The 15351-nt window shown below is 46.8% G+C and overlaps 1 protein-coding gene across 1 annotated transcript in view; it reads right to left on the reverse strand.

Moving 5' to 3' along the window:
* LMX1B (LIM homeobox transcription factor 1 beta) overlaps positions 1-14564 on the reverse strand; it is an 86700-nt gene extending 72136 nt beyond the window's left edge. The window contains exons 1-2 of the mRNA XM_071766050.1: positions 13384-14564; positions 12835-13021 (exon numbers count right to left, since the gene is read on the reverse strand). Coding sequence (XP_071622151.1) covers positions 12835-13021; positions 13384-13522 — 326 coding nt within the window. The 5' untranslated portion in view covers positions 13523-14564. The remainder of the gene's footprint in view (positions 1-12834; positions 13022-13383) is intronic.
* Between the last annotated feature and the right edge of the window lie 787 nt (positions 14565-15351).

Below are 15351 nucleotides of genomic sequence, written 5' to 3' on the forward strand. Positions count from 1 at the left end.
TGGTTGGATCAGTGGCAGTTGGTGATTCCTGAAAAGAGAATTGTTATATTACTGGGCTGCTGTTCACGTGCCACTGGCATCCCTCAAACACTTTGCCAATGGAAATCTAACTCCAGCTTTTGGGAAGGCAATTTCAAAACAGTGCAACATACTATAAATTAATTACCTGACTTGTTATTTTATCTCAAAACAACAGTTTCTGTATCATGCATATTTACAAAATTCTTGATCATGTTTTCAAATATTTAACCATGCATTTTTTTAAATCTGCCAGTTCTGTGTCAGACTCTAGGAGACTCCAGTTACTAGACTGAGAAAGCCTGTTAAAAATATTTGCATACAAGTTATTAGTTATGCACCCAAATGTCTTTTGCATTTTTTTCTCAAGTCAACACAAGGTGTGGAACAAGACCAGGCCCCTGTTCAGCTCCATAGCATGGTTGTCCTGGCCATCCCCTTCAGCAAGGTCACATAGCACAGGTTCATCAATGGACCCAAAGTCCTACAAAGGAGTGTTTAACAGCTTTCAGTGCAGCAACAAGGAAAGAACAATGGGTAAGCTAAGTGCAGAAATTTATTTTTACTGATCAAACTTAAGCAAATCTAAGAAACCATTAGGAAGTGCTGTCAACTAAAGCTTGAAATCTAAGAAAGTATCCATTCAAAGCACAGTAGGCCCTTATAAACAGTTAATCCACGCAGCTGCAGTAGTTAAAGCAAACACACTACCCTTCACTGCGCCATCAATTACACCTTCCCAGAAAAAATTACACAAACTTTGTAGGATTTTTCAGAGAGAAGATGGATTCTTCTGGAGACTTGAGGTCAAGACTGGGCTGTTTAAAGTATATTATTAACAAATAAACATTTATTGCAAAAAAACCCTATAGGCCTTTGGGGAGGGAAATGGTGTTATTTTTGGCATCAAATGACACAAGCCATTTATGACATGAATGGCTATCACCAACAGACTGATGAAATGGCAAATGTCTCCCACTTAACTTCCCCTGGCTTCCTGAATAAACTTTTTCAAACACTTTTTTCCTTCTGAAATGGCAATAAACTCCATGTAGTTTTGGTTTTCTCTCTGTTCTAGCTATTTCAAGATCCATAGCTGGAAAGGGCTGAAGGTACTTCCAGATGGAAGCTGAAGACTCCCCAAAGACTGGTAAGGCGATGAAAATCACATTGTTAGGATCCAAGCCTATGTGCTGCCCTTGTTTATGTGTATTCTTGCTTGAGTGACAACTCACAATTGGCTTTCAGATGGCTGGGTGAAAAAGCTGAGGTTTAATTGTGGCATCCAACAAATTGAATGTTATAGCTCTTGTCATTGAATGTATCCGCTATGCACTCAGACAAACCCCTGCCAAAATGTGAGCTGAATTTTTAAGTAAGAAAAAAGCCACAAATAGAACAGGCTTCAATTATGAATATTCAACCAATATTCATAGGCCATGTATGAAATTAAGACAGTTTGCTTGCCTTGGGCTTGTTTTCCAACCTTTCTGCATGAGGCAGATCAGCAGAGTGAGCCCCACAACCACCCAGTTCTCAGTTCCATCACCATGACCATGGGTCTCCCTGCACTGGCCCCTGCAGGGGGGATGCTGTGGGGATATTTGGGGGATGCTGTGGGGATACTTGGGGGATGCTCAGGGGCTGTCAGCAGGGAGTGGGCACAGACAGAGTGCAGCACTGCTCTGGCAAGGCCGCCCACCTCCTCGGCGAGGAGCAGCGCCTGGATGGGGCAGACACGGCGCTGGGCAAGGCTGCTCTCCCTGTAATTGCCCTGGAATCTCTGGGGATTCTCCCACATAAAATTAATGCAGGCGCCATCAAGACTAATTTATTCCACACCCACAAAACCAAGCTGGGGAACTGGCCTGGGCATGGGTAGCGAGGCTGAGGCAGCACATGTCTGAAGACCAAGAGAGCTACCTACATGCTCAGAGCACTGTCTGCTCCCTCTGCCTTGGGACACCCACCCAGGAGCCCCAGGACCCTGCAAAGCCACGGGTATTCCAGCAGCCCCCAGTGAAGGATAGATGCAAAGATGCCATTGAAACACAAACTCTGTCTCCTTCATGAGATGTTCTCCCATGGCAGTTCGTGCAAGGGCTGTGACAGCCATGAGCAAGTGGGGAGCAGTGGAGACCCCCCCAGCAGTGGGATTCTGCCTGTTCCTCCATTAACAAAGTCGCTGCTGGCTGTAGCACTTTCTGCTCCCATCAGATGAATCACTTGTTTGCTGCAGCTCCAACCACCAAGCCTGGCAGGTTCGAACCAACAATACCAAGTAGAGATAGTATCACTGCAACATTTCACATGACATTTATTCCCTCAAATAGTTTTACTCCATTTGTGCTTTTGCAACATTTCATAAATTGCTCTTAACAATAACCTGCCTTCTGTAGTACTACAAGTAGTCCTATTGCTGTGTCTCACCTGTAAAACATCTAAGTATTGCTTTTCATTTTACACACATGCAGACCAGAAGGCGGATGCAGGACACTGGAGTATCTGCTGGGAGCATCAGCACTTGTGCAAATGCCACAATTAGTGCAAGCAGCACGTGGCTAAAACACTGTTACTGTCACCCCTTCATGATTTTCACAGGATAGTGTGTGGACAGATTCCTTGCAGCTTAGGAAAATGGACTAGTGAAGTAAATAACTTTTCTTCTGTGTATGTAAATAAATAAAAGTAAGAAAATATCCAGATACGGCAAAGCTGCAGCATGTTTGACTTACAAGCAAGGGAATGCTTTTCAAGTGAGCAGCCCGCAATATGCAAAACTTGTCCAGTGGCACATAGGGAAGACAGGCTTGAGCTCTGCAGAGAGGCAGGTCTTGCTCTCTGTCCCTTTCTTTCTCTCTCTTCCCTCTTCCTTTCTGACTCTGGATTCTAATCATTGAGGACCAGAAGGTGCCTGGGAAGCACTCGAAATACAATGCTTGCATTTCTCCAGTGTAGTCACAAGCACAGAGAAGCCCAATGGCTTGCAGATGACCAAAGGGCCACCAGCCAAGTGAGGAACACCAGCTTGGCTTTGTCAGGACACTGATGAAGGAAAGGAGGTCTGAAGCCTGGCATCAGTGTTCATGCAGGGCCCCACCACACTGTCCTCATCAGTTTTTGCTGTGAGTGGGAGCTGACCCATAGGGTCACACGCCACATGTGAAACTTTGCTTGTCATCAGATGAAGCCTGTACCAAATCCAACTGCACAGACAACTCACAACATTCAACTTGCAACTTCTGCTGAGGGCGGGGTTCAGCTGTGAACAGCCCCATCCCCAACACCTCCAGCTAGCAGATCCACCGAGCTCTCTCTAGACACTTGCTGTCAGGTAAAAGACTGACCTTGCATGGCACTGCAAGCCACTGCACGCCAGGGAAATTGGCTTCAACGGCATTACTCATGGGAGCCCTGGGAGCAGGGATTTGCCAGCTCAGGTCCCCGCCGGGCCCGTGAACTGGCAGCGTCAGCCTCTCTGTGCTGGGAGTGTTCCCGGCACCGGTGACGGCTGCAGGAGGAATGTGCTGCCCACCTGTGCACCTGTAACACCAGGACTGCTCTCTAAAATTATAACAGACAGGTACTGACTCAAGCCTGCTCACACACACACACCTTCATGGAGCAGATATTCAGTCTGAAAACCAGCAGCAGCAGTGGTGGGACCCTGGGAGCTGCACCATCCCTTGCTGCCCTGCTACCCACTGTCCCACAGCTCCTGCAGCACCCAGCACCTCTCCTGCAACCCAAGGAGGGTCAGGAGCTGGGCAGGATGGCCTGTCCCCAGCCAAGGGCCATCACAGGCTGAGGGCACAGCATCAGTGCAGTAAACAGCTGAAGAACTGCTGCACTAGAGATGGCTTAGCCCCGATCATCAATTACAAAAAAATGACTGCAGAAGATCCCGAATATTTATGAATAGTGCTGGGGCTACCACAATGTCACCTGCAGTTGGACTCTATTTTACCTTCCCCCAGCTGAAAGGAGCTCACCTCCTCTGTAGTCATTTTAGTGTTTTGGTTTGCATTTTTTGTCTTAGTTTCATGATTTCCTACAGTGCTTCATTGAGATTTGCTAATAAACCTCTTTGTAAGATACAAAATTAGATACTTGGCTCATTCCACATGCATTATCAAAAGAACAGCAAGCACACCCACATTCCCCCCCATAAGACTGGATTGAAATTGTGACATAAGACAAAAAATGAGAAACCGGAGAAGCTGCTTCCACTGGGAAGCTTCAGGACCAGCTCTATCAGGTGACAGAAAAATGCTCGCTGTAGGCAAGCTGATTGTGTCACAGGGTAGGATCCCACAGGTTGTCATCAACAGTTTTGTGGAGTGGGTGTTAATGGGATCTGTAACCTTCCTCACTAATGAGTTCTGGCAGGTACCATGCTGCAGCCCAGGGTCCTGTCCTGCTGACCTCCCAGCTCCTGGTACCCCTCCACAGAGCCAACACTGTCCCTGTCACACCTTCCCCACCATGCTCTGTGACAGTGTACCCTCCCACTGACACCCCAGGAATGCACCAGGGCTCCCTCTGTGAGGAGAAACCACCCTAGGAAGCAAGAATGTTTCTGTCAGTCTTGCAGAACCACAGACAACCCCTGACTAGCTAGAAAGCTAGAAATACTTTAAAACAGTATTGATAATTTATTCTGCAAATTCAGGTTTGTTTGCTTCCTATCATAACAATAACCTACAATACAAGTGATAACTGCAAAAAACTATGATTGATTAAGATTATTTGTTTGGTTTGGGTTTTTTCGTTGTTTTCCTAATCAGTCACTGGTGATTCAGGTTACACAAAGGAGCAAACACATGAAAGTAAACTTCCTAAAGCCTACCAGGAGGATTTGGTGCTCAGCATGAGCACATAAATTCCACTGGCTCTTACTGGGAGAGTGCACGTGCACTCGTATACATTATAAATAATACACTGATTGCAGTAAAATCAAGAGCCAAATTCTATCCTTTGATGAGCAAGGATGACTCTCATTGAAGGCAAAGGAATTACATGTTCATAAGTTCAAGTCAACATTTGCAAAGGAAGATTTTGTGCATATTAAAAAAAAAAAAAAAAGAGTTTTGAAAGCAAAGCAAATGACCTCCATGACAAGTGTTCCCTTTAAATATATCGGCTGCTACAGGACCATTAGAGTATAAACCCCCATAAAGTTCCCAAGAAATATGTTATTTGTTGTTTATGTTGATATGAAGGGCATTCAATAAATTTGTGCTGCAGCAGCTCTGCTGTATCTATAAAAAAGATCACTGCAGAGTTTTCAAAACCAACAAAATAAGAAACCAGAATTAATCATATTAATGATTCCTTCACTGTAATACAATCGCAAAATGTCTGCTTGTTCAGTTGCCCAAGAGCAAATATTTTTGAAAGGTGACTAAAATACCCCAGTCCTGTTGGAGCATCGTGTTGAGAAGTGTGCAGGTGGGGTGAGCTGGGCTGCCAGATTTCCATCTTGGGCCAGAACACTTAACAGATCCTGGGTTCCCCTGGTGATACTGACCTGAGTGGTTTCCCTTCTCCAGACAGTGGGCACAATATTGCACACAAGATACTTCATTTTAAGGGTTTGCTTTTACATAATCTGCACTAAAACTAAATAATCTGCCGCACATGGTGCCTTCTACTTATAAGATACATTCAGCATCCAAAGGGCAGCGGCAACACGAGCATTCTGTGTATGTGTTTATCACGTAAAAGGAGAAAATATTTATCAGAAATTTCTTCGGGAACAACCAGAGTCTGTTTCTCAAAATGGCTGTTTTGAGAGCAGCCTGTTCAGGTGCAGGGGACAGAAGACCCTGTCCCCTCCTCCCACCCCGCTCACAGCACAACCCCGGGGCTGCCTTCGGCACAGCCGGTGGACAAGTTTGTCAAGATATGTTCAGAGAAACAGCAGACATACTAAAAGGTAAAATAAAAGTAAGACAATCCTTCATCTGAGGAATATCAGCCTAATCAAAGCAAGTCCAGGAACATAAAGTAAATGTAAAGTTAGTATTAAAAAAAAAAAAAAAAAAAAAAAAAAAAAAGTCAAAGATCTGCTTCAATTTTATGTTAACTTTAAAGAAGCATACAGAAACAATGAATAACTTGCCTGAACTAGGCATGCAAGATTTATATCTATATACCATGCAGTTACCAGCACCAAAGAGTGTTATATTTAAAACCAGAACTCAGCTCATTGTACCTTACAAAGATTGTATTTTTCTTCTCTCTTATGGTTCTCTATTCTCAAACTCCAAAGTTTAGTTTTACTTTCACCATTAATTAAAAATTAGAAATTAAGTTTTTCATATATTTTTTTACTTAGTTACTAATGGAGAAAAGTGGTGCTTCCGTCCCTAAATGTTACCAGTACTACTATATCTCCCACTGCTGCAAAATAATCTTATCTCCCTGTTACATTTTTAAAAAATACCTGAGCTCTGGAAAAACTTCTTTCACCAAACAAAAATAAGTTTTAATTCATAGCTTTAGATGCAGCATACCACAACTGCACAGTCTGCAGGGTGCATATTCAATAATCATTCCCTGCCCACTTGATATATTTATTCCAATTGACTTAAAGAAAGCCGAATTTCTGTTCTTAATTGCATCTAAATCCAAAGTAACTCCTCTAATTTCATTATTTGGCTGTTAGAGACTCAGCTGCGGAGGTTAACGTTACTCTATTACTTATAACTAACCTTTTCTTTCAGAACAAATGTTGAGTTTTTATATTTTGTAACAAATGAGAAACTATCATTTCATTATGGCTCAATCTTTGCCTCTTGAGAAATGCAATCATCCCCAAATCATGCCAAAAAAACCTTTCTACCAAACTAAACCATCCAAGAGCAATACCCGGTTTGTTTACCTTTACTGGGGATTACTTTACAATTCACTTCACAGTTCTATTTATTTACCTGCTTGCTTTTTTACCTCACTTGAGCAATAACATGATACACCATGTGGGCAAAAAAAATGGAGGCAAAGAGAAGCATTTATCCCTGTTTCTCCTGCAATATGTTGTTTGACCTAGAACACCCTTTACAGAGGATACTGTAACAATCTTTTTCCATATTGCTGGGGTTTAAAATCCACAGCCTTTTTGTGAATCTGCATTTTACGCAACTTGTGGCATAGTTCAGGCCAGCCCTAGAAGCAGAAAATCCCTTTCTAATATTGTAATGAAATATTACTGTTATATTTACAGACCACGTTCTTCCAAACTGCCACAGGAACCAAACAGCACAAGGAAAATTGTGCAAACAGAGAATGTACTTGCCGTGCCGGGAACCCAAGCTCTTGGCTGATAATTTACTGTATACGTTCTACTCTTCATTCCAGCAGAGACATTAAATAAAACTAAATCAGTTCCTGTTACAACAAGAAGTAACAAATTTAGTATAAATTCAAACTTTGTCTGAAATGAAAAAATAAAAATCATAGCTGCATTATGAAAAGTATATTCCTTTTCCTTCACAACAATATGGCTAAATTAATCAGCCTCTACTTGTTACTTAATATGCACCCACCTTTCAAGTGTACCAGAGCAGTCAGCATTTTAAGACACAGCATGCTTTATAAGTTGCTCTACGGTGGAGGCAAGCAAAAGGAATATATATTTACAATGAAATACCCTAATAACATAGTCTCAGAGGCGCTACTGAAATAATCCAGGTATTTTATCACAATAGATAGCTGATAGTTGAAAGGGTATGATAAAAGCCTTTGAAGTAGCTCAAAAGTTTAGACCAAAAAAAATATGGATGTGAAACAGAATGCAATATGTTCCTGTTTGTTACATATTTCAGTGACGAAATATTTGCAGAGTATTTTGTATTTACTGGGTATTTTTTCTCATGTTAAATATTATAAATTATCCTCTTATTGATCTAATTCCATATTGCCTACATTGCAAAAAGATTCCTCCCTGTCATTTTCTGCCATGGATTAGTGCAAATTGCATACTACAATTCCAATTACTCTGTCCAGTCAGGTTACCATGATTGTAGCAGGAAACCAAAATGTCTCCCCAAATTCTTGCAGCCCTTTCCACTCCAGATCCCCACTACCATTCCTCCAGCCCAGCTCCTGGGCAGCCCCAGCCAATGCCCCTGGGCCCAGCTGTGCCCCATATTCATTCCTGGGGCTGCCCAGATGGTTCCTGCTGGGATGGGGGGACCCCAGGGGCTCTGCCCCATCCCAGCGTCTCTGCTGACGTCATCAGCAGAAATAGCAGGAACATTTCTGCAGTGCTCCCGCTTTTGGGATTGTTTTGAGGTGCTGGGAGCTCCTGACCCTGTAGAGAATTTTTTCAGTGGGGCCGGTGTGGCTGGTAGCACAGGGCCCGCTGGATTTCCAGCAAAATGCCAGAGTATTTCAGCGACTTTTAAAAGCATTTTTAGGGGATGACATAACTTTAATCATGACTCCATGGCCTGGGCATGTGCTCAGGCTACTCCTCACCTCTAAGCTTGAATCAGTTTCTCTGCAGTTTCCTACTGACAAGGGCAGGAGGACCAGTGAGTGCCAGCCCGAGGAGGGGGCCCATGCCTGTGCCACGGAGAGGATACTACTGCCCCACACTATTTAGAGTTCAGTTGATGAACAACTGCACTGATGAGCGCAACCACATGCCTGGTGCTCCTCAGTCATATTAAAAAAAAAAATAAAAGGAAAAAAAGAAAAAGAAGTCAAATTTAAAACATGTAAAATCTTCCTCTTGGGAAACAGCTATGGCCCGTTCTGCAGGCAGCAGAACCCTGGAGCTCCGTCCCCTCCTGGCCCGGGTGCTGCCTGCACCCCCGGCTCACACACTGCAGACATGCTCACTCTGCAAGAACAGCAGCAGCCACCAAAACAAGAGACGCTAATAGGAAGCCTTTGTCTTATTTCAAATATAAAATGTAACTGAACTCGGAAACGTCAGCTTTGGTACTACATTTCTGTAAAAGAATTTCCCAGATCTGGAAGGGCAACGTTTCCCTGCAGCAACAAGGCTTCCCAGCATCTGCCTTCCTTCCCGAGAGGTACACGCTGCTCCGTGCGGATTGAGCATAAAAAATAAGCCCAGACACTGACAAGAAAGTACTCAGGGACAAACAACCATATAAAGACATACCAGAAAAATATGGTAAGTCTTTTTCAATAGCATCCAATAATGATGCTAAAACAATGACTGACATATCCTGAAGAATCTAATAAAAAATAAAAATATTTTTCTTTCCCAACCTCATCAAAACTTAAAATACATGAATGAAAAATTATGAGATGGCAACTGTGATTGTTTGGTATCCCATCCCTTGAATAAATGACTTCATTTACAGCTTTTGTTTTCAAAGCTATAATAAGAACAGCGATCTTTCTAGAAATTATATGTATTTCTTATATATTAAATACATAACCTGAAACATAGCGTATCTTTTAATATCAGCATATCAGGACAAATCATTATGTAACAGTGAGTAGTGAGATAAAAACAAACCAGAAAAGCACAGTCACCAAAAAAGAAGAAAATATGTAAATGAGAATGAAATGTAATATTTATAATTATTAATGTTTTTATACTTGGAAGCACTGTTACGAGTGGTACATAGATAAATTAATTTAAGGAAACTACTGGAATATAACTACCACAAATACCCTGGTTTTAGTAAGCATTGATTCTGAAGGTTTCAATTTGCCAAAAAGAAAACCTGCTATAAAGAAAAAGAGGCATTAAGTCTAAGGTTCCAAATGTGCAACAGTCCTGCAATTTGGCAAAGCTTTCATTAAAATCAAAAAGATTCAGTTTGACCTGGGCTTGTGAGAGCCAGCCTCCCTCTAATACTCAATTTTTTTTCTTCTTAAAAAACTCACAATAAAAAGTACCCGTGACCCTCAAAATCTTAAATTTTAGCAAAGTAAATACTTTGCATTAAATCAAATTATCAGGATGCAGTTGTGCAAGAAGTTGTGCAAGAATTGTGCAAATGCTTGTATAAAAAGAGTCTAAAATACAGGCACAGCTTAGATGCTGGTCCCACTAACATACCGACGATTTTTTTTTTTTTTTGATAAATTACACTTATCAGACACCTCTGACTACTTCAAACTGTGCTTGGGCTACTAATTCATCTCCCCCAGGATTTATTCCAGCACTCCAAGTAGAGGGGTAGTTCCAAACAGACAGCATTTTTATTAAAAAAAAAAAAAAAATTAAAATAATTAAAATAGAAACACGTTTTCATCCTTCCCCCTAATGTGAAATGCCCTCATCCAAGGATGGGCAGTAATCAGTCCTGACCCAGTGAAAGGTTTAAGCTCTGATATCTGACCCATCAGAAGCTTGCTTTCATTAGAAAGACGAGACACCAGTTTTCCAAAGATTTACACACAGCACTTGATAATGGTCCTGGGAGTTCTGGAGAAATCTGACCTTTAAATTACGTTACTATGTACAGAAAAATCTATTTAAAGCAAATTTCAGTAACTAAGATATTTAAGTGATCTTCATTGTCCCTCCTTTTTTTTTTTTTTTTTTTTTTTGTTTTTGTTTCCTCTCAGAAATCTGTAAATGAGAGATAACAAAAAGCATCTGATTTAACTGATACTGGTCTTTCTCTGTACTGATTGTGTTTCATCTTATTGCTTCAAAGCTCAGTTTGCACGGAGCCATTCCACATCCCGGGATGGTGCAGCACAAGACGGTGGCTGTACCAGCAAGCTGGAGGTGACCTGTACAACTTGCTCATGGCTTTACTCCTCCCTCCACACTCATACTGATAAAACTGATCATCTGCATCCACAGCCCAGGAGAACTGCTTGCATGTACAAGTAACTATTTTAATCCTTTAGCTATCATAAAAGAATATTTCTTATCATAAAAGACTATTTCTTATCATAAGAGTATTTCTCCATTCTAAAAGACAGCAAGACAGGGATAGCACACAAATAACTCAGTGTAACTTTGTATATTTGCTCTTCAGGGCTAATAAAATTTCAGAGAAAACAAATTTTGAATTACTGTGTCTCCCCCCCCCCTTCCCAAGAGCTGTCGCTGCTGTCAGTCCTTAGGGGCACACACAGCAGGGTACCATGTAATGTCACACTAGGTGCTGGGATTCAACAAAGGATAACATGTTGATATCTTTTTATTGCTCGTCAGCCTGGTTACCCCATTTCCCCCCTATATAATTGGACAACTTTGATAATACGGCAGTGATGTTTCTATTTTTCAGTTAGGAAAGTATTTTTGTTTTTAATAAAGCAATAATCTATGATCTCACTTTTTAAGTCACGAAGCGTTATCCTTTATTTTACAGAAACTAAAGTTGGGACTTATAGGGTACATTTGCTTGCAATTAATATAAATATTTACATTGCCAAATAATGCTTTTTCAAGTAGCCAAGACTATTCTAAATTCCTTTCTAATTAACAAAAATACACTAGGTAGTACTACCAACAGAGGCAGAAGTTTCATTGATCTACAACTATAGCTTACATGGGGTTATTTATTTTATATAGAAGTAAAAGAAAAGTCCATGGACGTGCTCCCTAAACGGGGGAATAGAAAATAGAGCTCACACCGGAGCCCCAGCCTGGCACGGGCAGGATCCTGACAGCCCAGCAGAGGCAAGCTCCGGGTTATTTTCATGGGAAGCACTCGGGCCTGTGGCTGACTCTTGATAACGTGCTAGTGAGGGCTGAAGTATGAAATAACACGTTTTGTTGTAATTCCTAAAGAGGGGGACATTTATCTGGGCCATTTATACAAGAGTTATAACCCTAACAATATTTATACTCAGCATGTCATGTAAGCATTTACTACCAGTTTCCATGGAGATGGATTTTCATGCTGTAGCTATGAAATGCACATTGTTGCCACTAAGCCACTTCAGGCCTTTCTGGAAGCCTGCTGAATGCCTGACAAAAGTTGATGCAAACCAATAGTTGTTGTTCTTTGTTTGTTGCCAGACTTCTAGCAGAGCCATATTATGTCCTAGTGATTGAAGTGCCCATGTTCGCCCCCCTCCCGGCACAAAAAGGATCCTCAATTTCGGTGACAAGCATGAAGTAGGCTTCTGCAGGGGAGGACAAACCCGGCGCGGGGTAGGGGCTCTGTCTCCGCGCAGGGACGCGGCGCGGCGGGGGGGCCGCTCCCGACAAAGCCTGACAGTGGGGATAAAGCCGAAATATCAAGTGCGGGCAGCGCCCGGGCCTGCCGGGACGGAGCCAGCGCCGGGTTTCTCCGGCCGCGGAGGCTGGGCCGGCGCCAGTCCCTGCGGCTCGGCCCCGTGGGCATCGCCGCGGCCGCCCGCTCACCTTCCGCGCCCGCCGGCCCGGCCCGCAGGAGCGCTCCGACGACCCAGACCCGCCTCCGGGGAGCGGCACCGGCCGGCTCGCTCCCCGGGGTTCCCGGCGCGGCTGCGGGGCTGCGGGCGACGGCGGGACGGGACCCGCCGTGGGCAGAACGGGCCCGTGGGGCGGCTCCGACCGCGGCGCTGCCCGGGCTGCGACAGCCCCGGCGGGCCGGTCTGAGCGGAGAGGAGCAGAGCCGGGCCGTAACGGGACGGGCAGGACGGGCCGCCGCGCAACACCCTCCGACGGCGCTGCACGGTTCCGGGCCGCGGCGGGTCCGAGCGCTGCGGAGCCCCGGTCGGGGGCATGTCCCTACTCGGGACCGGCACCGCGGCTCAGAGCTTCTCCGGTCCCGCCCGTCCCCAGCCCGCCGCAGAGTCCCCGCTGTCCGGTCCGCCCCCCCACGCAGCCGCGGGCCCCGGAGAGTTGCCTCCCCGCTCCGCTGGGCTCTGGGCTCTTACTGTTGGTAGTCCTGCTTGCAGTAGAGCTTTCGGTCCCGGAAGTAGCAGCTGGTGGTGAGGGCTTGCTGACACGCCGCACACTGCAGGCACTCCTCGTGCCAGGAGGACTCGTTCACCCGCATCAGAAACCGGTCCGAGATGGGCCGCTGGCAGCCCTCGCAGACGGCCTGGTGCTGGCAGTCCGACCCTGCGAACAGCAAACAGCGTCGTGAGGCGCCTGACGGGGCCCCGCTCCGGGTCCGGTTCCCTCTGCCCGACCTGACCCGACCCCAGCCCCGTTCCCCGGGCCCGCGGAAGCCGGCGGGCAGCGCAGCCGCCCCCGGGCCCGCAGCTCGGCGACATCGAGTTCGACGGCCCCGCCAAGCTCTCGCCCCTGCGCCCCGCAGACGTCGGTGGGAAAGTTCCGCTCAAGCCTGCAGCGCGGGGCGAGGCGGCCGCAGCCTGGCCCGGGCACCGGGCACCGGCCCCCGGGCTCTGAGCGCAGCCTCGGGCACGGAGCGGAGCGCGGGGCCGGCTCTAGGAGCACTCGAGAAAAGAGTGGCAACTCACCCAGCAGCACTCCTAAGGTGGCCGGACCCGAGCGCAGAGGGTGGTCTTCCATTTTAATACCGTCCAACATCTTTGAGCAGTCCGACTGGCCCCGCGTAAAGCACCTTTCCAAGGACTCGGGACCTGTTGCGATATCCATGGGGCGGGCGGCGGGGCTGGCTCAGCCCCGCGTCTGTCCGAGTGCGGGGACGCTCCGCAGCCGGGAGTAGGGAGACGCTTTTATTTTTATCTGGGAGACATGAGGAGCGTTTCCTGCCGGCGCTTCCAGAGACGGGGGACAGAGGAAGGAGCCGGCGCTGCTGCCCATGGGGGCAGCCCGCGCTACGCGGGCGCGCACATGCCGTGCAGGGCAGCCCGCGGTGTCACCTGCTCGCCGGTATCGCCGGAGCCCCACGCCCTCCGCAGAGGGCCCTCCCGGGGCCGGGCCGGGCGGAGCGGGGCCGGGCGGGGCGGCGGGGCTTCCCCGGCGCTCCGCAGCCCATGTGCCATGCGGCGGCCCGAGCAGCCGCGCCGTTTAGAGCAGGGGCCGCGGCGGAGGAACACACCCCCCGGCGCCTCACCCCTCCTCAAACTTGCTGACATTTGAACTCCATTGGTGCGCGCCGTATCGCTGCGCCGCGGTGATCCGTCTCCTCGACGTCAAATAGTGCCCCAGCCCCGCCGGGCCCTCGCGGCCCCCGAAGCGCGGCGACGCCCGGGGCGGGCAGGCTCCGTGCAACCCTGGGGCGGCCGAACGGCACCGCGGGTCGGGGGACGGCGAGTGCGGCCGCCGAGGATGGCGGCGGAGCGGGGACGCGGCCGCCCCGCGCCCGGCCCGACGGCGGCTCCCGGCTCCGGCCCTGCCCGGGGTAGGTAGCAGCGCACAGCCCCCGGGCTCTCCGCGGGCAGGTGGCGGCGGTACCGACCCTTTGGTCGGCCGGCGGGGACTCGGGACGGGGCCCGGTGCTCTCTCCGCGCCCGCCCTTCGTGCGGGTGACTCCGCACCGTCGCGGCGGGGCTGCCCGCCGAGGGCCCGGGGGATCGCCCTGGGGCTGAGGGTTATGAGACCCTCTCTCGGAGGCTCGGGGGCTATCGGCGACAGCCCCGCTCCCTCTCCCTGTGCAGCTCCTGGGAGCTCGGGCGTGCCGCGCTATAGCGCGGGTGGCGGGCAAAACGTTTGAAGGTGGAGAGGTTCCGCGCGTGTGTGCGGTGCTGCTGTTTGCACACAACATGTGTGTGCAGAAACAGCCGCATTTGAGTCCGCTGCGCTCTTTTATTCTGTCTTAGGAAACAAAACTAATGAGAAAAGCGATATCCACCGCTCTCCCCGTGCTAGAAGGAGAGCGCCTGAAACTCTGCGTCTCGGGCTTTCCTTTCGATTTTGTTTTTCTGGCGATACCGTTAAAAATCTAACTCTGAGGAAATAAAAATCCGGAAAGGATTCGGTGCGGAGTTTCTTAATGTCACCCGTGATATGCTGTGACCCTGCCGAAGGAAGGGAGTTTATTTTGTAATGCTCCCCAAATATTGATATTTAATAAGGAGGACAAGTGTTAACTTGAATTACTTAATGCTTCTTTTTCTGGGTCTTAAGATAAAGACGTCTTTTTCTATGCTATTTTCGTATAGAAACATCTCTGAAAGAAATTCGTGATTGTGTTTTAGTTAAATATTTTGGGAAGGGCTTCCAGTAATAGAGCTTATTTTGTTTTTGTTCTGGACAGTACAAATCTGAAAACCTTTGTAGCTAATGCTGAAAAAATAATATATGATTATTTAATTCTGAGATCAAGATAAAAGCTGCTTGGATTTCAGAGTTCAATCAGTGGAGAAAAAGCTTCTCGCTTACATTAATTTTTTACGTCCTCTTCCTGTTTTCACATAAAGACTTAGGGTTCTCCATCACAGGGAGCTTCTCTCAAATTAACTTCTACAATTGCGAGGAAAATTAAAGCCCCCTTTTCTAGTTTTCGTAACTTCTCATTAAAA

The sequence above is a fragment of the Heliangelus exortis genome, chromosome 22, assembly GCF_036169615.1.
Source record: "Heliangelus exortis chromosome 22, bHelExo1.hap1, whole genome shotgun sequence".
NCBI lineage: Eukaryota > Metazoa > Chordata > Aves > Apodiformes > Trochilidae > Heliangelus > Heliangelus exortis.